This window comes from Falco peregrinus, chromosome 4 (assembly GCF_023634155.1).
Source record: "Falco peregrinus isolate bFalPer1 chromosome 4, bFalPer1.pri, whole genome shotgun sequence".
Lineage (NCBI taxonomy): Eukaryota > Metazoa > Chordata > Aves > Falconiformes > Falconidae > Falco > Falco peregrinus.
Window position 1 is genome coordinate 107676120 of NC_073724.1, and position 27368 is coordinate 107703487.

General features: G+C 38.5%; 1 protein-coding gene across 4 annotated transcripts in view; it reads right to left on the reverse strand.

Moving 5' to 3' along the window:
* CNTN5 (contactin 5) overlaps positions 1–27368 on the reverse strand; it is a 678106-nt gene that overhangs the window by 25192 nt on the left and 625546 nt on the right. For all 4 annotated transcript variants that reach the window (XM_055802997.1, XM_055802998.1, XM_055802996.1 and 1 more), the window contains 4 exons: positions 15847–16005; positions 15269–15418; positions 4531–4601; positions 1150–1384 (listed from right to left, as the gene is read on the reverse strand). In XM_055802997.1, the coding sequence (XP_055658972.1) occupies positions 1150–1384; positions 4531–4601; positions 15269–15418; positions 15847–16005 (615 nt within the window). The remainder of the gene's footprint in view (positions 1–1149; positions 1385–4530; positions 4602–15268; positions 15419–15846; positions 16006–27368) is intronic.

Consider the following 27368-nt stretch of genomic DNA (forward strand, 5'->3'; position numbering starts at 1 on the left):
TTTTACATTTGGTAATGCTGATCCAAACAGTGTAACACAAACAAATTACTGGAACTGCTTTTAACAAAACCAGCATTTCCAACCTCTATAATTACTGTGAAAGAATAGTAGTAGATAATCTCTGCTACACCATGGCTCCAAAACTATGTATTTCTTGTGGGCTAATATGGAATAATATTTAACATTTTCCAGCTTCACATAAAATACCATTATCTTCACACTACAGTTTTGTAGACATAGTATAAAATTCCCCCCATCTGCATTAGGACTGTACTTATTTTATCCTCTTAACAGGAGACAGTGGAATAACTCAAAGTGCAGTAAAGAAGAACTGAAGTATATGACTTCAAATAATGGGGCTGCTCAAAATATTCCTGTGGATAACACTTATTTACCTTTTGTGTGCATGGAAATTTCCATACGCTAGTTCCTTTCAATACAGGACTTCTTTCACTAGTACACATTAGTGTTTTTTGTTTTTTTTCCCCCACAAAACACTGTTGATCGTTATATCAAATGGACATAGAATTTCTCGAGAAATATTTTTGATTTGCTCTTCTGAACTATTGCTATAATTCACACTGAATATTTTGACATTAAAATAAATTCAAAACCTTTATACTAATGAACTAAAAAAGAGAGAAAATAATAGAAAAATTAACAAAAATAAGAACAAAATTGCATTCTGTGTACTTTTAGTATCCATTAGCCAGGAAATGGACATTCACAAGTGATTTTATTTAGTCTTTGAGCTGTTGATTAACCCATCAAGAAAGCAGCATGAACTTCAGAAACATTAGAAAATATCTGCCTTTCTTTGCTCATTGTTACAGCAGCCCAGCCTGAAGTTAAGATTACAGATTTCATATTAGGCACGAATCTTCATTAAAAGAGAAATTTTTTTCTGTTTTGTTTTTGATAGGACTGATGTGGTTTGAAATGTATTCCTGAACTTTGCCACTTGTTTTTTGGGTAACCTTGGCAAGTTAGTTCATCTCTTTCTCTGCAAAACATGTTTCATGTTACTTGGCACTTCTGCAAAGAATTTTGGTATTTTATATTGAAAAAAGCATGATATAAAAGGACATATTATATAAAAACAGCTTAATATAGTTCATAACATAAAAGTTAACTTCATGTTGAACTGACCTCCTTCAGCTGAGCAGATGACCACTATAGGGCTAAAGGGACCATCTCCTTTGTTGTTGTAAACACCAACTTTCACCTCAAAGGGAGTCAGTGGTGGCACACTTTCATCTCTGTAGATGAATTTTGAGGCATCTGAAGATGTCACCATTTTTTCCTTCCAGCCACGTGTTCCATTGGGTCTGAAGGCTACAATATATCCAAATCCTTCTCCATTCTGAAACTCTTCTGACACTGGCTAAAAAGTAAAGTTCAGGTAATGATTAGACATAGTTTTACTAATTTAGAAAGCAGTCAGTCAGTGGCTGACCATGATCTATCTGGCTGCTTGTGTGAGGGTGATGCCTTGAGATTTTACTTATCATGCCTAGGGACAATTGCTTCTGAAGAGGAACCTTGTAAGGGTTTCCTCATCTAATGAACCATAGTTAGGCCACTGTCCTAGGAACGAGCTCTTGGTTTCCAAAAGATTTTTTCTTCTATATCTCCCTCGTTGTGTTTAATGCTTTAACCAGTAGTCTATCAATGGAATAACCCCTTCCAGTGACCATGTTAAAAATATAGAGCAACATATTGTTAAAGGTTCCTAAAATGCGATGTGAGTGACGCTGAACTACAGTGGGACTCTTGGGTTTCAGGTGCTAGCCTGTCTAATTTCTGTATCCAAACAGGGTGTCAGGACTTAGGGATTTAAGTCTAGTAATCAATTTGAGACTTAGGTTATAATGTAATAAATCTAGTTGTTCTAACTGTCAAACTGAGTCTTTGTGGGAAAAAAAAAATCTCATTTGCTTTTCTTTTCTCAGAGGATCTGTGAAATTAGCCTCTTATATTGGGACACATCTGCCACAAGCAGGCAGTTAGCAAAGGTGTTTAGGTGTTTAGAGGCTGAGCAAAAGCTAAATCTTACATGTCCGGCTGAAGGAATGGAATTTTTCATGCTAATTTACTGCCTGTATTTCTTGTAAAGTCAATGGACTAGATGAGGAATGAGGTTGTATTTAACGGCTGTGAGCATATTAGGCCTATGCAAAATGTCATAAAAGGGTGTCTAAACTCCCTCGCCTCACATGCCCACCCTAGATCTGCAGCTAATGAACATCTGAATCAGAGCCCGGGCACAGGGGACACAGAAGCCTCTCTCCTCCACACTGCAAGTGACTGTCTCACCACCAGGCACCTCACCCACAGACACCTTCTCTGCCCATCTTTCTGAAGCTGTGCACTGTGCATCCAAGGGAAAAAAAAATAATCATGACTCTAAAGGCAGAGGAGGAAAAAACAAGACAGACTTTGTCAACTATTGATTTGAGTTGGAAAGGAGAAGCCTGGCATCTCTTTGCCATACTTATGGAGCTGGCAGTAGACAGTCACTATAAAAAAAGCCAGAAATATAAGAGAAGTAGCAGAAGCCTTGAATTTCACTGCAAATGCTAAATGCACAGTCTGTGATTAAAGCTGTGTGAATAAAATTTTGTTGAACCTGCTGAGTATAATCCAGGAGCCTAGGCAGGTTAGTCTTTTGCTGAATTCCCAGAGACCCATATACCATCCCAGTACCTCTTCAGACTTCAAAGTACTTTGTTGAATTCCTATTGCCTGTGTAAGTCCAATACAACTTTTTTGGATCGTGCAAAAGCACAGACCAACTGTGCTGGAGCTATGCTAATTTACACGGTGGTTGTGCCTTATGGAAATGCAGTGGCTACACCACAGACCACAGAAATCTGCAGTGAGTTCAAGTGTTATCCATTGCAATAGGATAAGTTCTTCAGCAGAAATTCCAACACTTACTTTTAATTGCATGTTTTTGTGTTTTGTTCTATATTTTTACCATTTCTTGAAGAGACAGTGACTGTAATTGGAAATAGTAGCAATCTTTCAAACAATATTTTTCAAACAATTTTCAATCAAAAAAATCTTTAAATTAAAAAATGTAAATATGCCCACTTCACAATTTATATTCTACACAGATGAAATGCTATGATGTTTTTGTAATCTTAATTTGATTAGTGACTTTATGAAGTTTAAGAAGTTTGTGAAACAAAAGTACGCTGAAAGTATTAACACTAGGAAGAACAGCATTAGATATTCATGGAAACAAGGAGCTAATCAGAAACAAAGGGGAAGGTTTGACACCTCCTGCCTTATTGGCAGTTTGCAGTCCTTAGCTAGAAGAGAAAAAGCATCACCTGGCTTTTGTGGTAAAAAGTCGGTGTATCCTGAAAGTTGTGTTGTAGGAATTGCTAATTCATGACTGTGTGTTTTATCTGTATTGCAGGATGGGACGCTCATGGGTCTATGGTTTCTTTTGGAAGGACAATTCAACCCTTGACAAAGAGGGAGATACAACACACTTCAGTAGTCTCCCATTCAAATCATCTGGGGAGCACTATAAAGACAGTTAATATGAGTACTACATACTAATATATGATATTAAGGACTGCGATTAAGCCAGTTTACATCAGATACAGATCTAGCCACCTGATGGTTTTGTTTGGGATTCAGCAAGTTCTCTCCCAATAGGAGAGATGCTGCTGTTCATATTAATAGACTATAAAGCAAATTGAAATCAGATCTGTCTCAACTGCCTCAGGTAGCTGGTATCGGAGAAGGCAGATGTGCCAACAGAAGACAGCCTATTTAGATGTCCTAAAATTTGCCATTTTAAGCAGTTAGCCAGAATTCTGTGTGTCTTTTGCCATCTGAATATCTCCTCAAGTTGACTAGACTAAAACTTCTTTCATTAAACCCCCATGTCTTTACTTGATGTCATTTTTCTTGGTTGTGTGTGTGTATATATTTTCTGAATTTGAAACTCTTCATAATGAATCTAGAAGTTTTGAAAATCCCTCAAGAAAAGTCTCTGTTCTACTGTGTTATTTATGGTTAGCAGAGAAGGTAACTCCCACTCATCCAGTTGCCCACTGGCATGGTCACACAGCTGTGTTGCATCTTGCATCACAAATATCTTCTCAAATACACGTTGATTTCAGGTCTTTAGTTTTATATTTTTATGAAATACATAAAAAATAATTGTTTCTTAATTTAAATAATAATAAAAAAGTTATAAGCTTTTCCTTCTGTTCCCTTAACTATTATTTCACCTGGTTTAGCATTTACATAAGATCCAGAAAAGTTAAGTCAACCCAAGCAGTAGATCAGGAAGAAGACTTAATGAATTAGCACAACTTTGGAGCTGTTACCATAATGCCCTCTACTCAAACCACGTGAAAATGCACATCACTTTGAAAGTTTAACACATCTTTAAAGAACAGTACTTTGTTTTCATGTCTTGCCAAGGTTTGCTGTAAGGAAACCCCAGTACAGTACTCTTTATTTTGCCCTCAAAGAAGTAAACATGAAATCAGAAAAGTCCCTTACCTCCCATGCTATTACTAATTCATGTCGCCTTCCACTTCTACCACTTACATTAGCTGGAGGTGTCTTTGGCACTGTGAGTGAAAAGGAAAAAAAAACCAAACAACAAAACAAAACGTCCAAGTTATTGAAGTTTTCCCCACAGTAATAAGTTGCTGCAGAAGACATGAGTCTGATAAATCAGAACAGAAATAACAAACACAGCACCCTGTGGTAAAGAAAATTTGCTTTCATTTCACAGAATTCCACAGTCAAGCTGGTAAACTCAAGCAGAGCGTAAGCTGATAAGAAAAATAATATTGGAATAAAAAGCTGTTTAAACACTATGCCTTCTTCAGATTAGTCAAAACTTCAATGTACAGATCATCTAAGAGATAAAACAGGAATTATCTTGTAAACATTTGTATTTTTTGAATATACAAATCAAAATCAGATACCAGGAAACCTGACATATTTCAGAATTCAGGTAAAATCTTAGGACATAAATAATATGTCTCTACTATTTCTCAGGTCAGTAGTGATTTATAATGTTTTAGTAATTGTAGATCTATTCTTATATGCTTTAACAGGCAGCCAATTTTCAGAAATTTTAAAGTAATCATCCTTAAACACCCTTTATAATTTCCTGCAAAATGCTAGAAGCAGTACTACCCAGTTCTTCAAAAACTGACACCACCATCATGGCTTTAAAAGCACATATGAGCAGCTGATGAAATTCTTTAAACGAAATTGTAAGTATCATCATCAGAGTGAATTTGGTTATCATATTTTGTAAACCCCCAAATCTTAATTCTTCCATTGGAGTTGTGTAATTTTTTTATCTTAGTGCCTCTAATGGTGCTCCTAAAATGACTAATGTCTTGAGTTTATTTACTGTGAGCAGGTAATGCTTGTATTCTTTATTTGATTAAATATATCCAAAGATAGAGACTCTTCCTTACAGAAGCACATAGGTCCTTGGTAGAAATGCGGTGTAAGGCAGTAACTGTTAAGGCCTTATTGCATGCTGTTTAGCTTATTTATTGAGTAGCATTGTGCCTTTGAACTATACAAATAAAGATACCTTTAAATAAATGTACATGGTCCTCTCCGTTTCCCATGTTGATCATTAACAGCTGAAGTTCAATAAAAGTGCAGTTTTTACTAGGTCCTGGAAGTTCACATAACATTTTAGAATTTGTTTGTCTAATGTCTTTTTGAACTCTGAACTCCTCTTTAGAGGACATAAGCCCAGTTCTGTTTTTTCTCATAAATGATGCAAACCCACAAAGCTTATGAATTTCTTCTGATAGACACTGTTGGAAATGAGCCCTTTTAGCTGTAGTTCTTACCAGACTGATAGGGGAGGTTTCTCATGTGTGAAACATCTCTCTACAGTAAACCTGGGTTTATCTGGCAAACACAGTGCCTTCGACTTCCTTCCTTCCATCCTTCCTTCCTTCCTTCCTTCCTTCCTTCCTTCCTTCCTTCCTTCCTTCCTTCCTTCCTTCCTTCCTTCCTTCTTTCCCTCCCTCCCTCCCTCCCTCCCCACATGCTAAATGAGAACTTTCATAGTTACTTTCTGCTGAAAGCTCTTGACTTCTGTGTAATCAGATGATCTAATTGCTTTGCAGTTTAACATTAGCTAGTGGGAAACCAGGTATCCATGCTGAGCTTGTAGTTCAGACTCCTTCCCTAATGGATGCAGAGCTTTGGGGTGGTTCCCTCCATCCAAAGATAACTGTCTAAACAGCGAGAAAAATTGTTTGGACTCTATTGACTGGAGACATGAACTGGTTTAAACTGAGACCTAATCTTTACATAGCAATAATTTAATCACATTTTTCTTTCAGAAACAGAATTGCCCTCTGGATTAAAAAAAAAATACAAACATCCAAACCCCAAAGAATAAAAACAATCAGTGTGCAACACTGGGATGAATGTTCTACAGTGAAAAGATGTGGATGAAGAATCATCTGCCAGTAAATTAACATGCAAAAATTATGATGCCATCTCTAATGGAGCGTATTTAAACCTTGTTTAGCATCCATTTTTCTCTTGCCTTTCCAAGACATTTTTGGGTAATTTATAAAGGTAAATGAAGTTTTTATGTAGGTGCCACATAACTGATGAGAAAGCATGCAGCACTTCTTTGAAGCATCCAGTGTGATGGACTTATTTAACCTGCAGTGTCCTCTTTCTAGAGTGTTCTTGTTAACAGATTTGCAGACAGAAGCCCTAATTAAATGAATAAGCGCTAAAAGAATAAAACTGTCAAAACGATGAATTTCTTTTGCACCGAACTAAAATGTACATTCACACAGTGAAACTCTCAAATGAATAACCATTAAAAGAATAAATGTGTCAAAGGAATAAATTTTCTCGGCACTGCACCAAAGCACATAATACACAGTTATAGGGGGACATTTTGAAATGAGTAACTGTTAAGTGAAGAAAACTATTAAAAGAAAACATTTTTTGCCAGGCACCGAGGTTATATATTAGCAACCCTTTCAGCAGCACCAACTTTATATCAGTGTTATATCTGAATTTACTTACTCATAGCCTAAGTTTATTGCCATGCAATTAGTGACTTCGCAATCTTTAAGTTGTTAATTGTTAGCAGTGACACTCATGAAGATGCACTTGCATCAAATATGCAAGTATGATGATTAAACTTGGCTCCCAGACACAGGATCCATGTGCTTGGAGGACAAGGACATCAGGACCTCTTTTCTTTAATGCTTGTCAAAGCTGAAAAATTCAGTATTGTTTCTTCTGAATAAATACACCTCAACTAGTAGCAAAGAGCTTTTTGCTGTGTTAATGTCTCATGTAATGAGAAGATGAGAGAACGTCATCTACTGGAAAATGAACTAATTGCTCCTTGGCTTAAAACTGGTCTTTAGGATTATAAAATATGACTATGCTTAGTTTGATCGTATGCTTGTATTTCTGCTTAAAGCCTTCTTGTTAGCCCCTTTGCCAGCTATCCTTTGTCACTTGTCCCCTGTTTAATTCTTAGACTTGGGATCAGGTTGGTTCTTTTGTTTTGTTTCTTCAGCCACTGGTAAGGTTGGGACTTAAAAGCCAGGTCTCTCCATTGCTCTCATAATGCGAACAACAAACAGTGCTAAAAACTGTCCCCTGAAAGAAACGGTACTGGATGTAGTTCATAGTAAATAACGGCTGTATGCTGTCGGACACTGATGTTGAAACCTCCACTTAAGGCAAACAAACAAGAATCCTGGAATGGCTTTGCCAGGAATTTGTTTTGAACAGAAACAGCAGGATTTGTTTCTCATTGTTTTCCATTTTTTTGGAAGTACTGTGTCATGCTGAAAATGAAAGTGAAATTAAACACTATTAAAACTTATCTCCCCTAAACCAAACAAATAAAAACCCCTTTAACATTTTCTGTAAGAGCAAGCATGATAAATGTACCCCTCAGCATCCTATGAAGAATTTGATGACATGCTTGAAATATAAATGAAGAAAGGGAAAGGAAATGAAGAAAAAGAAAGAAAGATATGGAAGGGTAAAGCTTGTACATGAAGCCACGGCCAATTGTTTAATAATTTGCATGTCTGTTATCATTACAAGCTACATATGCATGAAAAGCAGTGTTTGTTCTTCAGGAAAAAGTGTATGCACAGAACTGATGTTGCTGAGGGCTTTGTGTATGGGAGCAGTGGTTATAAAGTGCTGAAAAGCGCCGACATTGCCACCTATATATATTAAATCTATATTTAAATGCAAAGTTTGGGGAAGCTTTTCAAAGTGGTATTACCATAGCTATGAAACCATCAACATTTCGGGTAGATGTTAGCTTTTCTTCCAGAGCTCCACTATGTCCAACATTCTGAAAACTGCTTTGTGCTTCAGGGTGCTTAAATTAAGTTTTTGGCTCAGAGATTTAAAAATCCCTCTCCCTTCATTCTGCATGGTTGATGGATTTTCTGGTTATTTTTTTAATGAAAACTGTAGATTCTGATAGAATGTAAAGATAAGCCCATTCAAAGGTTTTGGGTACTCACTTTTGGGCAAAATATGGACAATTATTAAATATTTCATTTTGATATTATAACAAATGAAACATAGCCATTTGTGTTTTTTTAAAAAAGGTGTAATTTGAATTTTACTTCAGTTTTATATAAAAATAGACAAAAGTGGAAAGACAAATGAGGATATTTTGGTTTTAACTGTCAGAGATTTTAATTTTTATCCAAAATTTTTTACTTCTAATTCTCCTTATTTTTACTTCAGTGAGTGAACTGAAAAAAATCTTTTAAACTGCTTTAAGCTCTAGATTTCTTTCCTTATAGAAAGGAAAAGAAAATGTTGCAATGAACCTGGAAAAACTGGAAATACTTGAAAACCAGTTAATTCTCTTTTTAACATTCCAACCTTGTAAAGAAATTTTTTAAATGTTGTTGAATGAAAAGTTAATAATTTTAAAGTTTCTGTTTTGTCTTTTCAAGGAAATATCTTTTTTTTTTCCCAGTTCTGTGTGTTTTTTTTATTGCAAAGAGATATGACATGTTCTTAATTTTGTAGTGTGTCTTAATTTTTGTGCAGAAAAAAAGTATTTATCAGCCAAGATTATAATTGATTATAGTATTGCTGTAGAAACATGTAGCTAGATTTAGTCCCTGTCCTTCCATTTTGCAGTCTGAATAGGTGAGATAGAGGGAGGACAAAGAGAAGCAAGCCCCTTTCTAACCTCCTGTTCTTAGAGTAAGAAATGCTAATGTGAGCTGCCCAAATTTACAAAGTTTTCTGATAAGCAATTGAGTCCAGATTTCCCAAATCCCAGTTCTGTACTTTAATCACAAGGTCTTTCTTAACTGTACTTGAATCCTGAGATATTTTCCACATGGATTTATTTTTAAATAAATTCTGGAACATTGTGTCAAATAAAGCAAAATGAAACAAAATGTTGACATTGTTACACTTTTTGGGGAGATGAATTATTAAACTTGGCTTTGGTCCTTAAGAAAATGTTTGCTCACGGTACAGTTGCAGTTATTTATTTCTTTTAGAGCTTTTTGTATCTTTTAAGCACAGGTATTGTTTGAAAACCAACTCTTCTTAGCTGTGGAAAAGGTATGAACAGGGGGAAAAAGTTTGTTACCAGCTTGGCAGAATTTCCTAATGTAAGGACCAAAGCAACAACACATTCAGCCGTTTTTTCTTCTTGGTTGTTTTCCTTTATGTATCTATATATCTGTATAAATCTGCAGTACACATCTGGGAAACAGAGGGTTCTTAAGTGAAAACCCTTTCACTGTGTGAAAGGCCAGCCCTCAAGTTCTCACCCTCCCAGGAAAACATTTCACATCTCATCTGTTCAGGAATGAAATGTAAAATGTGCCAGCACCTCGGAAGCGGGTGGTGCACTGTATTCAACTATTGGAAAACAGCGATGCCCCAGCTGGTCTCAGGATCAGCATTTTCGTTGTTCTCACTTCCTCTGTATTATTAATATTTGTAATTTAGTAGAAGACAGAATTCAGTTCTATTCACTGACAACATGTAATGCATGGCTGCAGGACTCAGTCTACATAACCTCCATATCACCACGTACAGGACTGAAATCTCAAATGCTGTGGCATATATGCCAAGGAACCAGTTCCTTAGTTTTCTTGTTATGTCTTTTAGTAGCACACACATTTGGATCCTTTGTTAATATATACTGCATATTAGTTTGAGCCTGCAATATTGTGTGTTAATAGCCTATTGTATGTAAATATACCCATGCAGTCAATGGTTACCATCTACTTTCTCTTCTCTTTTTGTTTTTCCTTATGGAAAAGCATTTTTTCTATAAAAGCTTAGTAGCCTTTGTAATCATCTCCAAATGTCTCAGATACAGAGGGTTATTCATTTTTTTTGCAGAGCAAAAATAGTTACAGTAATGGGAAAAGCTGAAACTTCTTTTATACAGGTCAACAAACAAATAAAACACAACTTCGAACGACAAAAAAACCTGAAAGCAAAGCCAGCGTAAAAGATGTAACTTTTTTCCTGGGATGGAGGCATTTCTTGGTATGCTATGAAGAAATTCTAGCGGATAATAAGGGCAACTTAATGGTAAATAAGGACTTATTAAAAAAAAACCTGTGTACAATCTGCTACTAACAGAGTGCATTGTTACCTCATAGAATCAGGTTTGCATGCATGATTAGCAGGTTAAACTTTAATTCTACTCAATTTCTCTCTCCCCATGTTTCCCCATGAATAGATAATGTAATTGATGCTTTGCCCCCAGGCTTCAAATGCCCGACTGCCTTAGTGGAATGCCAGACATGTTTAAATTCATGTTATTGGCTCTTTTCACCTTGTGGACCTGTAAAATATGTATCAAGGCTAGAACTGACAGAAATGCAGCAGCTGGCTATAAGTCAGATGTGCCAGAAAATTGCAGTATTATCCATTTCGATGAAAGTAGCTATGAGAAGCAATCATGTTAACTAAATATGAACTAAGTAACAAGATTAGGGTTTAATTAGAAAATTAAAGCAAGTGGAAATCTGTTTATTATTCTGTTGATTTCCTTACACCATCCCGATTATTGTTTCCATGGGTATTTTTAGATAATGGACTAATATAAAATGTTGTTACTATCTTGGGGAAGAAGTGATAAAATAAGTGAGGTGTGGGGAGAGAAAAAGACTTTAGTCTGCAGTCAAATTAGCTTGTTCCATTAAATTACAAATGCTGGTTTCCATTAAAGTATAAAAGAATGGCAGCAGAATCACACATTTGCTGCCTCTGTGGGTTGTCTACACAGCTACCGTTCAGCCTGGGGACCTCAACTTTCTGAGGATGAGACACAGTCACCTTCTCTGCTGGGAGACTGATGGTTCTGTAGTTGTACCCAGCGCAGGGGCAGCCTGCCTGTTCTCACTTGTGGGTCACATCTGACATTACTGCAAATAGCCAGGTTACTGTGCCTGGGTCATGAGCAGAGAGGCTGATGCCACGTCCTTTCTGAAATATAATGTCCTTTCACATACATGTCTTCTCAGAATTGAGTTCTATGGTACTAGAACTGTAACCCATGTTGAGAGATTTTCCCTTGAAGCTTTCAGATAAAGGAATAGTAATGGAGAGATTCTGAAAAAAAGAAAAGGATCACTGGGTACACTAAGATAGATATTAATGTGCTAATTTGGAAAACAATATATGAAACCCAATGAAACCTATTGTTAGTTTTCTTGTCTGTTTGACTTTGGCATCTGAAAACTGTGCCAGAGGTGATAATTCCTGCAGTCACTGCCAGCTGTCTCAGAGGGCAGAGCTAAACAGGCTCTGGCCTTCAGGAATATCTGGAGATCAGGGAACAGTGGCTGCCTGAATGAAAAAGATCACGAAGCCTCTGGCATTCTAAGAGTGCCATAAAAATTATAAGCAACATGTTATTTTGCAAAGAATTATGTGTAACAGGGTTTGTTTGGGTTTTTTTTTTTCTTTTTTTTTTCCTGTTCTTTGTTTAAAGCAGAATCCATTGTGTTATGGTTCTGACTTTACAACCCTTTGCAGGTTCTAACCTGCAAAGGTTACATCTTAGATGGGAAGTTACATCTTATTGTAACTCCTGTCTTCTCACTCCCTCTATAGAATAAGAAAATGAGACTGCATCAATCTTTTTTATTTAAAAAAACCCCAAACACCAAAAAACCCCCCCCACAAACCCCAAACCAATTCACAAGTGAATCAGAAAACAAACTTTTTTTTAAAGAAAGGTCTTTTGAAATTGAGGGGATGGTAACAGACTTCTGCTTTACCACACCGTGTTAAGCAGGCACACCAAATAAATTCAGCTTCAATTTTTCCAAAGGCTGTTAAGTTGTTTTACTGGCACCTGTCTGGATTTCAATGTCATGCTACAAAACACTCCTTCTAACATGACATTTGTGCAGCTGTAACTCCGGTAGCAAAAAGGTATTCCTAACTGGGAGGCTGAAAGTGCAAGTAAACATCTAGTATGGTCTTTTTCCTATTTGAACTAATAACTTACTGATTTGTTATTCAAAAAGACTTTCATTTGTATCAGCTACAGCAGTGTTTATCAGGAGGAGACCCATGCACTGGGGTACAGATCATTGCCACTTGAGTTAAAGACTCTGCTCCTTCTGTGGCAGCAATAGTGGATTATTACCCAGCAACAAATGCCAATCACTGGGTGAAAATACACTGCACCCTGCATGCTTTGTCTGTCTCACAATTTTATTCTTTTTTTACTGATCATTATGATGATTTATCAATTCTTTTTTACAGAGGTAGGATTGTAATGATTTTCCAAAGGAATATTCACAATGGGTGTGCATGAAGAAGATGTTCACTAGAGCTGTAGGAATATGTTTTAGTAAACACAGCCTTTGTTTGGTTTGTTTGGTAAACACTGGGAAAGAAGAAGGAACCCAAACCCTGTGACAGCTAGATGAAATGTAACATTTTCAAACTTCAACTTGTGAGAAAAACATTCAACCACAGCTTCAATACATGCAGTTGATTAAAATCCTGAACCATCTTTTCAAAAACAGGGAACATATTCATAAATGGGAAAGAACGTATTCCCAGGGGTGCAACCTATTACAGGATAAACTTTTTCCATAATGTTTGTGTCCTTTCTGATATGTACCACCTGAATAAATAGGGAAGCCATTCAAACATTAGGGTCCAGCAGAATTTTCACTGCACATGAAATATTGTACAAAATCAATGAAAGAATGATGGTGGTGAAATATTTTTTTAAAAAAATAATTTGAGATTAAACTAGCTCGTGTTTTTTATTTAATTTTCCTTTCCTCCTTTTCTTAATGGAACAAAGTATGTAGCATATGAAGCTTCTGCTATAAAATTACTGAGTTTCACACTGTGGGGAGCTTGCAGAAGAAGAGGGGAGGGAGAGTTGGAAAGGAAGCATCCTTCCACATGCGTGAATGGAAATCAAATCACTTCAGTGCAGTTCTGTGATTGCACAGTGAAATTTAATATCAGCTAGCAACTACACAGTTATTTAAAACAGAAGTAAATAAATATGTCTTATTACAACTGAAGACAGGTTTATTAGACTTCATCTGAAATAGTGCATCCAATTCTGAGTGCCACAATGAGAAAGGCATTGATCAACAAGAGCAAGTTCAGGAGAGTCCACTGGGATGGTGGGGCTGGAGCACCTGCCTTGTGAGGAGAGACTGGGGGAGCTGGGCTTGTTCAGCCTGGAGAAGAGATGTCTTTGGGGAACCTAACAGCAGCTCCCAGTGCCTATGGGGAGGTCATTGATGAGACAGAGATGGGCTCTTCATAGTGGTGCAGGGCAGAAGGGCACAAGACAGAGGTCATAAGATGAAATAAGGGCAGTTCTTGCTGGATATATTGAATGAAAAATCATAATGAGATTAGTTAACAGCTGGTACAGGTTGCCCAGAGGAGATGCACAATCTACCTCCTTGGAGGTTTCAAAGACTGAACTGGACAACACACTGAGCAACCTGCTCTGGGGTCAGTTTACACATCTTTGAGTGGGAGGCTGGACTAGAGACCTCCCGAGATCCCCGCCAGCCCCAATTGTTGAGTTGATTCTGTGGTTCTGTCTAAGAAAATCAGCCTGAAAAGTCTGCTGTGAATGTTTATGGGTGGCATACACACATACTGGTGAACTATGGAACTGAGGCACAACATTAACGTATCTTAAAGATAAGAATATTTTTTCAGAAGAAAGGTGGACACATTTTGGCATTACCACTTGTAATTCTTATAGTCTCCCTTAATGAGAAGACAGAGTGCAACACAGCTGCTGTATGCATCCAGAATATTTACAACTACAAAATCAGTTATACTTGCAAATTCAAGTGGAATCTTTGAATTTGGCACTCTTCTATTGTGTATGATCAATAAACCACTTACAAATTATTCAGCTTAAGAAACATCAAAAGAAAGTCAAAACTCTCTAGGCCTCCTAAGTAACAAAGAAGAATGAAGAATAATCTGAAAGTGTTCTGAGATGCAGTTCTCTTCTGAGGCTTTATTCAAACCCTGTCTCTTTCTGCCTCTTACAATGTCTTTCCCTAGCTGCCTAGGGATTTTTCTCAGATTCCCAGTCCTTTATCTCTCTTCATTCTGCCCAATTACTGTCAATGATTCCAAACTTTCCAAGACCACTGAAATTTTCAAGAGACCCAAGTAGGATACAAAACGTTTTTGCTGGGCTCCCACAGTACCATTCCAGTCAGAATTATAATCAGATTTCTTTAAATGCAATAGCAGTTCATAGTAGAGTGTACATGATAAAGAAACACTTAGAGCACAAGGTATTTCAAATTAAGTAACTTCCCACAGCTTCCCTATCTTGCTGAAAAAAAATCTGTGCACCTTCAAGAAGAAGAGTTTTGAAGAATAAGGAATGAGAGGCTGCTTGGGAGCAGTTGTTTAAAGAAACTGAGAAGCAGCCTATAATCAAAGAGCAATAGAAGCCTACCAGAGGGCAGGTAGCAATGGCTTAAGTGTAGGGTGAAAAGGCAGCCCAGATGGAGTAAGAAAGCAGGGAATGGTTTTACTTGAAATTTCTGTGAATTAAATAATATTCCTGTAATTAAAATAAACTGGCTCCCCATTACAAAGAATATCACCCTGGAACAGTGATAACTGAACACACAGATGCATACCAGGGAGAAGAGCATAGGTCTATTACAATATTAAAAAACTTTTTGTTTCTGGTAGTCCTGGAAAATTAACCTTTCCATCCTCTTCTTACCTGCTTCGTTGGTTCTGATCACTCGCGATGGTACACTGGGGTCTCCAGTCCCAATTTTGTTGGTTGCTACAACTCTGAACTCATACTCCACCCAAGGGTTCAACTCGACAGCCATAGCAGACTCCATGTCACCACTTATCACATCTGGAACTGCAGATGGCAAAGAAATGTGTAGGTCACTCAGACATCTGAAGTTTAAACGCAGTGTCACAATGGCAAGTGGACTGGGTGATACAATATGGCCATTAGAAAGATGGACGTCAAGGATCTAGTATGTCGGAAATCACAGCTAGGTTTTTGGTACTCTGTGGTACCCCTGAAAAGGCACAGATTAAAGGATATAGGGGAGAGCTTTCTGCTTATTCACAGATGCATCATGGCAGGTGTCTTTGTGCTGTCCTTTCAGAGCTGTTGCTAAGTAATGTGAAAAGAATAAAAAAAAAAAGAAAAAAAAATCAGTGCTTTTAATTTATCATTGTTCTCTTAAGAGTGTCTGTTCCTGCAGTTGCAGATGGTTATTATTGTGAAGAGCAGGAGTTTTGAACAGTCTACTGGTGCTGTTTGAAAGTGTCTCTCACCTGTTTTTACGGTCTGCCAGCCAAGAGAAAATGGACTGCGTGCTTGCAGGTTGTAGAGGGAGATAGGGCTGTGATTGTCTGCCCCAGGACTCCAGGAGAGTGTTGCTGTGGTGTCTGTAATTTCCTCCACTATTACAACCCCTGGGGGACCAGGAGGACCTAGAAATAAAGTGGAATAATCAAACAGACCACACCACCATTGTGGATGAGCAGCATTAATATAGGAGATGCATTCTGTAGGGACCCGTTGGAGTTCAATATCCATGAAATATAAGGGTTAAAATGCACACTACTACATCATGGAGATACCTCATTTCCATGATTTCTGTGGGTAAATTGTGATTATTTCTACTCTTTAAATGCTGCATGGGTGAGTATCAATTAACTTGTCAGAGTGACAGCAGAAGAACTAGAAATAGAAACAGATTAATAAAGAAAAATCTCCATTATAATTGTTCTGAACCTAAAATTAAAAGAAAAAAAGAGCAACTTTAAGAAGCATCCAGGCTAGACTGCACAGTCACAATCACATTTTCTCTTTGCGTGAAACTTGTCAGCAGGAAAGACAAATAGTGATCAAAATGAAGCACAGGTGGATGTGCTACTTGGAGAACAATAATATTACTAATAACTAAGTCAAAGATACAGCATTCATCCTTTTTCTCAAATTCACTCATTCAGGGAAACCTCCTGGATTAGATTTCTGCTGGAAGTCCATTAACTGTTTAATTGAAAACTATTATAAACGAAACAAGACCCAAATTCAAATATTGTGAAGGCTGATAATTACTATAGCTCTATTAAAAATAAACAAAAAAACCACAACAACCTCTCACTCGAGAAATTAAAGGATTATTTATTCCATTTAGCTGCCCCAAATGAGAATATGTTAATCACCATTTATAAAGGCCATGCGACTGACCCAACAAGTGAGGTCTCTGGTAACAAACGTTACTTTACAATGAAAAATGTGACTATAATGTCCCATTCCTACCCTAATTTTCTTCTTTAAATCTTCCTGATATTGATATTACTGGTGTTTGAAAACTGTGCATTCGCCCTTGTCAAACTAAGTCAGAGGCAAAGTTTTCCTGGTTCAGGATCCTCTTCCACAGTTGTTGTAACTAGATGTTTAGGATAAAATGTGCATCTCTGTTATGCATAAATGCAGAATAAGCATCTCTCTTGTGGTTTCTTATACTTAAAAGCTTACGTAAGTCCTGAAGGACAGGATTTAATACTTCTGTAAAACATTAATATTATTAATAGCTATAATTATTTATGACAAATCTGGATTTACTTGGCATCCAAGACCCTTCTGATTCTTTTCCATCCTCCTGTTCTTGAAGGGTGAAGTTTTGCTTCTGCTCCTACACAGACAAAGGACTGTGAAATCAGAAATGTACTACTGGACACTTCCTCCCAAAATGAAACTGCAGGAAAGGTGATGATGGAAACAACTTTATTAATAGAAAGCAATTGCTGCTACACTTCTGTGGGAGCCTGATGCTGTTTGCATGTATCATAAGCTGTAGTGGAGCAGGTCCTTTGGATCCTTCCATTCCCGTGAGCTGTGGTGAGTGGTGCAGTCCCACTTGCTGATCTGTCAGAGCTCTGCACCTGCAGACCAGGGTGGCAAACACTTGGGTCTGGTGCCACCATTTGAAGTCGCAATTGTAGCCAGGATTTCTGCATTACTGAGCTTAGCATTATTATGTTTCTGTGCTGTTTCATGCAATCAAATCTTTTGCTGGCCAGAATCCTTAGTCCTTGAGTAGAAACAAATTTAACTGAGTATCAAAGGCTAAAAAACCGCCATCAACTGAAGTATTTTTAGTTGCTGTGATTTTTTGTCATTTGCAGCTGCAAACAGCTTTATATTTCCTCTGACATGCCTTCAACAAAAGTATGTTTACATGAACTATAACAACAGTATGATCAGAGTTTTGTAATACTTGGGCTCAATAGCTTCAGAGTGAGAGAGAGACATTCAATTCTTTAAATGAGAAAGTAATTTACGCTATTCACTTGCCTCTGTTTACTTGGCAATGATCTACAAGCAACTAATTGAGATTAATATGTTAGAAATACATGGCATTTAGAAATAATAGCAACAAAAAAAGAGAAACAAATGTCTGAAATTGAAGGGATTCAATTCCTTCCATTTCAGGAATGGAAGGAATTCAATAAAGTTGAGTACTATGGATGTATGATGGAAGAAGATTGTCTCCACAACACACTGCAGTCATCTTCCCAGGAGCCCAGGGTACAGCTCTGCACTAGAGAAGAACAAGTTTTTCCACTTCCATGGGTGGTGAGGAGCTTCAGCGCTGGGAGCGTGTCCTCTTCCCTTCCTCTGCCTGCTCAGCAGGCTTGACTTTGCCACTGTCAGTGCTTTTCATCGAGTCACAAATGGTGCTGGGGTAAGATGGTGCCACCTCTTGGACACCTTGTGACTCTCGGCCTTTTGGAGTCCCACCTTAATTTGCAGTTGAAAGGTCTTGCTTTTCCTCCTGGAAGAAAGCATGGCAGAAAGATGTATCCTCTGCACTCCTGCCTTCCTGCCAAGATTTTTCTGTTCTTTGATGGGAAGCACCAGGTCAGGCCTTCATCTCAAAATAGCAAGTCCTGGGGCTAATTTAATAAAACAGGGTGATCTTCAATCTCTATCATCTGTTGTTTCAGGCTATCTGTTGATGTAGGAAAATACTAGTGAAATTTTTATTTGTAGCCATGAGGGAAGGTTTAAAGGAAAGCTGGGATCTTGATACAATCATACGCTTTTCCTGGGTTGGAGCCCTAGGCCCAGAGTTATATCATGGTCCTGAGCACAAACAAAATTAAAGGGAAATATTTTAGTACTTTTTCTTTATGACAATATTTCTTCTGTGCACACCAAATGTTGTTAAAGAGTTTGTAGCCACTGTATTATAGACAAAAGAACAAGCATCTTGCTTATATTAAAGGATTTGAAATATATTTATGCAGATATCTCCTGCTAAATTCTTAATATATTTTGTTGTTGGAGTTCTCTCATGTTTTTTAAACCTCCTAAATGCATTCCTTAGCATGACAATGTGTCATTATGCTTTCTGAGATGTGTGCTTTTACACAGTCTGCAGGATGACTGCTAGAAAGCATTTCCACTTCCAACAGCAGGCATTCTTGAAAGCGGATTAATAAAAGACAAAAGCCTCAGTGATGACAAATGTATGACACTTAGCCAGGACCTGAGTGCTATGCAGATGTCACTCATTTTTGTAGAAATCTCATTAAATTTTATGCTTGGATGTAATCATTCATGGTGTCAGCTGGATGGCTAATGCACAGAAGCTTTTCTCCCAAGGGCTATGTTATTGTTCAGGATCTCTAAAACATTTTTTTAGTTGAGAATAACCAATTGAGGAAAAAATGCACAGTCTGCTTGAATGTTTCTCTGGAAACTACACAGAAAACGACTGGTCATAAATGTGCTACAGTGCAGTTGACCTTCATAGAGAAGACATTTGGGACTGCAATAGGCTCTTATGTGGCTCTAGGAGCACTGGAAACCTGATGTCAAGGACATTAGTCAGTTATCTTCTTTCAGAGCAATTCCACAGATTGATACTTCATTTCAGGACATGCATGACTGCATTTTGGCAAAGTTGTTTTATGTATCTTTTATTGTTGGAATGACCATCCTGAAAGGTCCTTTAGATTACTTGCCATGGTACAATGTTAATGTGAGAGTTCTTGAAAGACTATTACCAATAATAGCTGTAGTCATTCCATGAGGCAGTGCCCTTTCCTGTGAATCCCTGAATGTGGGCTGATTTACTCCACCGCTGCCTGACCAGCATAATTCTTACTTTTACCAAACAGCTAAGAAGCTTGGTATGCAGCAGTTCATGAGCACAGATTTCTTGACCTGAAGATTTTCCTTTCTGAATGACAAAGTGTACTGGCTTGTCATCAGGAAGATGAGAAGAAAGAAAAAGAGGAAAAGAAAGAGTCAGTTACTACAGAATAATTGAAAAGGTGCTTGATAAAACAGGAGCTTGACTGTTGTAACAGAAATGTCTTTTGCTGTGCCCACCTATGAAGTGTTTGCACATGGTGGGGAAGAAGAGGATGGAGAGAAAGTTCAAGGTACAGTAAATGCAATAGGCACTATGGCTTTCATGGATACATATGTTTCCCCAGTCCTTCCACCTCTCCACGTATGGTGCACTTGAGTGGTTTCTATAAAGTAGCTACATAAGGGCCCTGGGCAGGTGGAGAGTTTATGCCACAACCAGTGGCAGGATAGACAGGGAAGTTAGACTCAGGATTGGAAGGTAAGAAAGAGAAGACATTGATGTTCCAGCCTTAATAGTTTTGACTCGTTCCAGGAATGAGGGTCAGGAGAAGTCCCTGGTGTCCTGTCTGAGAAGGCCTTTGGTGGTACAGATGTCACATTGTTCTCCTTTTCCCTGATGACTTCTCTGCTTTGTACAAACCTAAAAATAGGGGATTTGGGCAAGGCAACTTTCAGAGTTGCTGAGTGTTGTGAGCTCAGATGCCAGACTGCAGTCCAAAACCTCTGAGCTGGATGTTTGTGAAGTGGCAGTTGTGGCTTGACACAAAAGGTACAGACAGTGCAGGGAACATGAACTGAAATTTCACCTTAGGAGGAAAAACTCCAGTAGCCTATGAATTGCATTGTGAATGACATAGCTAGCAGGTCAAAAATAGAGTAAGAGACTGAGTTTTAGACATGACACTTTTATTGGCATGTCGTGCTGACTATCTTTAGCACTATAGGGCATCGCTTGCCAGCTGTCCCAGTTCTGGTCTGTACTGCCTCCTTTGCTCCCTGCAGTCACAGCGTGGGCACCAGCACTCCCGGATCTGCACGGGTCTCTTTTAGGCACTGAGTTCATGAACATCACCACATCTGATTTGTACTTTTGTACTTGTTTCTAGGTACTTTTTTTGACTGAAGTTACAGATATAAGTTGATATTTGTAAAAACATTTCTTGGAACAAAGGATCTTGTTTAAATTCTTAAAAAACTCCACAGCTTTTTAAAGAGATGAATTTCTTTCCCTTTCACACTGTTGAAGATATTATAACAAAGGTCCTGTTACAAGATCAGATAGCTGCAAATGTTTTGGTCTGGAGTCTGTGGGTTAAAGGGCTGATGCTACATCTACAGTAATATACTCTCTTCTAAAATTGTAAAAGTTTTAGTTATGCTGATATACTGAAAAGGGCCAAAACACAAATCTGAACTCTAGCACTGATCCTCTGTGCCATTATGTTGTCAGCCAGTCCCTATCATAATTTCAGCCCTGTGCAACTATAACTCTCCCGGCCAATGGCTTGGCACAATTTATGGATTACCATGGGCTGGGGCAGATCCCAACAGGCAGTTTGTTGTACCCATCCTATTTTGAGCAGGGAGGGCAACCAGAAATGTAGCTGTGTGGATGGGAACTCTGCTGTATCCATTGGCCCCAGGGAGCAGTTTACTATTATGGACATATTCTGTGAGTCCAATTAATGGGGTCTGTGCTTAGGGCATCTTCCTGGCCTTTGCTACAGCTCATATGTAATTTCAAGGACCAGCAAGAATCTGCTGACCTTGTTTATGTTCCATTTAATAATGTTGTGTTTGATGGCCTTTAAACCCAAGTGCTTGTCTTTAAGTTTTATTGGCAATATCACAACTGAAAGGAGCAGTGTGGTCAACCTAACCAGCAGTTCCTGCATTATATTTGCTCCAGGTCAGTGGAGTTCAGAGGAAACATTACTTCTCCAAAAATATATCGAGAGTGGATTACTTGCTTAGATTGGTAGTTTTGCCAGTCTACAAGATGAATAGCTTTAACCTCTTTTTTATTTTTAGACCACAAAATGTGTACTCTTAAACCGCAGATTGTAGTCACAAAGGCTTACATCCCTTTACACTACAGGATTGCTTTCTGCTCCATTTCAAGATCTTACAGCTTCCAGGTAGCTGTTTGATCTTAAAGCTCATTTTACTTACAGTAGGCATGCACAGTGCATTTGGTTAGCTTTCCATGCACAGTCTTACAATACATGTTATACATCATAGAAGAAAGCTGATTTTCATCTTATTTTTAAGAAATCTTCTTGCCATCAATGTTGTACTAATATTTGTATAGTTCAAAGGATTTCAATTAGCTTTGTATATGCTAATAAGTTTCCAAGGGTGTACATCACTGACACAGAGAATTAGGAAGACTGGGCATTATTTCTTTCTTCCTCTACAAAAGCACAAGGTCTATTAACATCCGTAACAACAGAAAACACATTTTGAGCAGTAAGAGTAAAAGGGATGATAAAACCAAAAAACAGTGAATGTACTATTACTAAACCCCCCAGAAAATATCTGGCATCTAAATCTACAAAAATCCTTACGTATAGACCAAGGCGATAGTGCTGGAAACAAAGTTAACAGTATTAATGCTTAGAAAGCACAGACCTATTTGTAACAGAACTGAGACCTATAAATTATTTGAATTTCTCCTAAAACATAGTTTATAACACAAGGAAACATACAGAAATATTTTTTCTGCATTTTATTTATTTGACCTCTTTTTGTTACATAAGATGGCATTTTTTGTTAGTTAGCATCTCAAATTAAAAAATTAAGCAAACTTGCCTGACTGCTGCATTACTGTAGTTCCATTGCAAAGAGCTAATGGTCTTTTTGTTTGCAATGCTCTCCCGTACTTAATTACCTTGTCGTGTCAACATTTGCTACAGGTTACAGTTTACACTGTTTACATTGAAGAAAGTCAAATATTGAATAAGGCATTTTGGGACTAGTACCTTTTGCTCCTTTGCAAAACCAATCAGGCTGCACTGTATCTAGGACACATAAATGGATCAATCTGAAAGGAAGTTTGGTAATTTGGAGATGAGCTGGTTGCTCCATAGGCTGTTGTAAGGCGGTGTGTAATGCAGCATCCCACTGCAATCCCCGCAATCAATGCTACTTACTCTCTTGGGCATAATATATTGTAAACGAGGTTTGCAAGAGCAATTTACAAATAGGGCTTAAGTGATGGAATTTATTTGACAACTTAAAATTATTGAACCCAGTAATTTATTATGATAAAAAGCTTTCATTTATTAAATAAGTATTAAAATACTGAAGACTTGGTACTGTTGATTAGGCATTTAAGTTTTCGCAGATGTAAAAAACCCCTTTAACTTCAAAGCCTTGTATTCTTAACTCAGTCTTGATGATGCTAAAAAGAAATGCAACACAAGGAAAAGATTATAATGAAAAATAACCTACATTGGTGTTTGTGGTGTCACTATAACTGCTAACAATATAGAGGTTCTTATACGAAAAATAATTTCTCCGTTCTAAATGTTTGAAGCACTGTACCCATCCACATCAGACAATATGTCACAGTAAATTTTGCAGTGATCCTCTAATCTGCAAGAAACTTCCTGGTGTTCTTGGAAACTGCTGTTGCACCAGAAGTACTACTCATCTCAGCGCAGGTGAAATGAATCTCTACTCTTAACAGACTATAAAGAGTCTCATGCTGATCTTTGTGGAAGCATGTTAGACTCCTATGTGACATTCCCAGCTCACACTATATTCTGTGCTGAACTGTACAGGTGTTTTTCTAAGCCAACCCTCCAAACTTGCAGAAGAAAAAGTAAGAAATGTGTAATAATTGATTTTGGTAGATTTTTTACTCAAGCTTTTCCGTGTTGCAGCCTATGGCAAAGCAAGGGTTGAAACAAGTTCATTAGAAAACTATGTGTTTCAAGAGCAAAGGGACACTTTTTGCCAAATGTCATTGTAAGAAGTAGCCTGCTCTTAGCTATGACTTCTGCTGTTGCTCTTCAAAACCTCACCATATATGAATAACAGATTTTGTATTGATTAATTAAACAAACACAAAGTAAAAACACTGTTGCCTTTTTTTTTTTTTTTGATTGGACCCACCTAAGTTAATAAAGATGAGCCCCTTCATGGAAGTTAATAAAGATGAGCCCCTTCATGGTGTCAGCCTTTTTTATGACAGAAGCATTTGGTGTTTTAAATGACTCTACAGTGAAACATGGTGGAATCACAGGATCATGAAGATGTCCTTTGTAATGAAAAGATGAATGCACAGATTGCTTCAAATTTCTACAGCATCATGGGGAAATAAGAATGTAATAATCCTGTTTTGGAAGACAGGCTTTAAAAACTAAATTAATTTACCAAGCAGACATTGTCTTGAGGAAACCTGACACATTGATGGCTACAAGATCACCCGAGACATCTGTGAGATGCAAGTCTCCTGGCTGATACTTGGGTGTTTGGTAACCATGTTTGTGATCATATCATTAGTGTCAGAACATGACATGCATATTTATCCTGTATTAGAGCCTTCTGCTTTGGCAATCACTTCTTTGTGAAAAATCAGTACACAGGCAGCTCAGCTACTGGTGTGCCAATGATAGATGGAAAACCAGCCAAGCTGAAACATTTTGTTGTTCTGCTTGTCTGCTACTTAATACTCACTGAAAGTTGAAGATCTGGGTGGATAAATAGAGGCTGGTAGCCAGACAAAGCACGTGACATTGGAAACCTATTTTTGGACTGATGTCAAGAGCAGGACTGACATTCATAAAAATCATAAATCACTTTTGCTTCTTTTATGGCTGATGACTTCATGTGTTAGGGAAAACATTTGTTGACTGTGTAGCAAATATCTATATTCTCCTGTAAACATCCTTGTTTGCATGGCAAACAGTTATTCTGCACATATTTTGCTTGGGTGAGCAAACAACAGAAGGCATAAATGGAATGAAATCAGGCAATGACTTGGGTGTCAGGAATGTAAGACCATAGCTGTGATTTATGTTGTATTTATTCACCCCACTAAAACTATTCCTTTGACCATCAGACATACATAATTCCCATTATGGGATTTCTCTAAAGTAGCACATTTGTGTGGGCCTAGTGCCAGCATAGTTACCACCCTATGTGAAAAGCTGTTTTCTCTTCTGAATGTCCTTGAGCTGTACCTGACGGGGTCTGATGACCATCTTCCAGAAAATCTTGCAATGGCATTTAAGACTTTATGGCTATCTGCCTCATCACCCTGCTAGAGGACAAATCTGGTGCAGAGGGCACATGCCAGTCATTTAGCTTTTCCCTTTCCCAGTACACACTATAGTGTATTAGCTTAAGTTGTGGACAAAGGTTCCCCTAAGGACTACGTTCATTTTTGGAGCAACTTAATAGTCAACTTAATAAAAGAAGAAAATATTTGGGTTGCTAGAGATACCCTAACTTGTACCCTACACAGTCAGGCTCTCATTTGTTTGTCTCTTGACTTCTGTGCTCCTGGTTACTCTGCCTCAGAAAGAGGGTTGAACACATCTTAGAATCATAAAATTGTTTAGATTGGAAAAGACCTTTAAGATCACCAAGTTCAACTGTTAACCCAGGATTGCCAAGTCCACCACTAAACCATGTCCCTAAGGACCACATATGTGTTTTTTAAACACTTCCAGGGATGGTGATTCCACCACTTCCCTAGGCAGCCTGTTCCAATGCTTCACCACCCTTTCAGTGATGAAATTTTTCCTAATGTCCAATTTAAACCTCCCTTGGTGCAGCTTAAGGCCGTTTCTGCTTCCCTTGCCACTTGTTATTTGGGTGACCCTTTCCACCAGGCAGCTTTCCAGCGAATCTTCCCCAAACCTGTAGCATTGTATGGGGTTGTTGTGACCCAAGTGGAGGACCTGGCACTTCTCCTTGTTAAATCTCATACAATTGACCTTAGACCATCAATGCAGCCTGTCCAGATCCCTCTGCAGAACCTTCCTTCCCTCAAGGAGGTCAACACTCCTGCCCAGCTTGGTGTTGTCTGCAAAGTTTCTGAGGGTGCACTCAATCCCCTCACCCAGATCATCAACAAAGATCTTAAACAGGACTGGCCCCAATACTGAGCCCTGGGGATCACCACTTGTGACTGGCCACCAGCTCTATGTAACTCCATTCACCACCATACTCTGGGCTCAGCTGTCCAGCCAGCTTTTAACCCAGTATAAAGCACACCCATCCAAGCCATGAACAGTCAGTTTCTCCAGGGGAATGCTGTGGGAGACAGTGTCAAAGGCTTTAGTAAGGTGCAGGTAGACAACATCCACAGCCTTTCCCTCGTTCACTAGGTGGGCCATCTTGTCGTAGAAGTTGCTCAGGTTCCTCAATCAGGACCTGCCTTTCATAACCCCGTGCTGGCTGGGCCTGATCTGGCAGTTGTCCTGTACATGTCACATGATGGCACTCAGGGTCATCTGCTCCATAACCTTCCCCAACACCAAGGTCAGGCTGACAGGTCTGTAGTTCCCTGGATACTCCTTCCTGCCCTTCTTGTAGATGAGTGTTACATTGGCTGACCTGCAGCCTTCTGGGACCTCCCAAGTTAGCCAGGACTGTTGATAAATGATGGAGAGTGTCTTGGCAAGCTCCTCTGTCAACTGCCTCAGTACCCTCAGGTGGATCCCATCTGGCCCCACAGACTTGTGCGTGTCTCAGTGGAGCAGCAGGTGACTTACCATTCCCTCCTGGACTATGGGGACTCCATTCTGCTCCTCATCCCTGCCTTCCAGCTCAGGGGGCTGAGTACCCTGAAGGTAAGTGGTCTTGTTATTATAGAGAGTGAGGCAAAGAAGGCATTAAGTACCTCAACCTTTTCCTCATCCCTTGTGGCAATGTTCTCCCCCATATCCAGTAAAGAATGGAGATTATCCTTGGACCTCCTTTTATATCTGATGTATTTGTAAAACATTTTTGTTATCATTTACAGCAGTGGCCAGCCTGAGTTCCAGCTGGGCTTTTGCCTCTCTGACCTTCTCCCTGCATAACCTCATGACATCCTTATATCCTCCAGAGATGCCTGCCCCTTCTTCCAAAGGTGGTAAATTCTCCTTTTTTACCTGAGTTCCAGCCAAATCTCTCTATTTAGCCAGGCTGGTCTTCTCCTCTGCTGGCTCATCTTTTGGCACATGGGGACACCCTGCTCCTGCGCCTTTAAACTTAATTCCTGAAGAATGCCCAGCCTTCCTGGGCCCCTTGGCCCTTCAGAACTATCTCCCAAGGGACTCTTGTCAACCAGTCTCTTTAGGCCAAAGTGTGCCCTTCAGAAGTCCAACATAACTGTTCTGTTGACCCTCTTCCTTGCTTGATTTCCACCTAATCTACTGCCTGGAGGTATAGCATGCTCTTGAAGAGAGACAAGCGTATTTTTGAGCCTCAGTCTGAGACAGTAAAGAAGAGATATCCTGCCTTGTAGATAAACATTGCAGTTCTGAGCTAAGCTGTAAGTGGTTGGCATTGCTTCTTCTACCTTAAATCAGTTCTGGCTTTTGAGCTGAATCCTCTCATCCTCCTCATATTCGGACTCTGTGCCTTCCACAGAGTCAATGCGTCTATCTAGAGAGCATGATGAATCTCGGATGGATGAATAAAAGATTGTGAGTTATTTTTTTTTTCAGTACCTAAGAAGAAC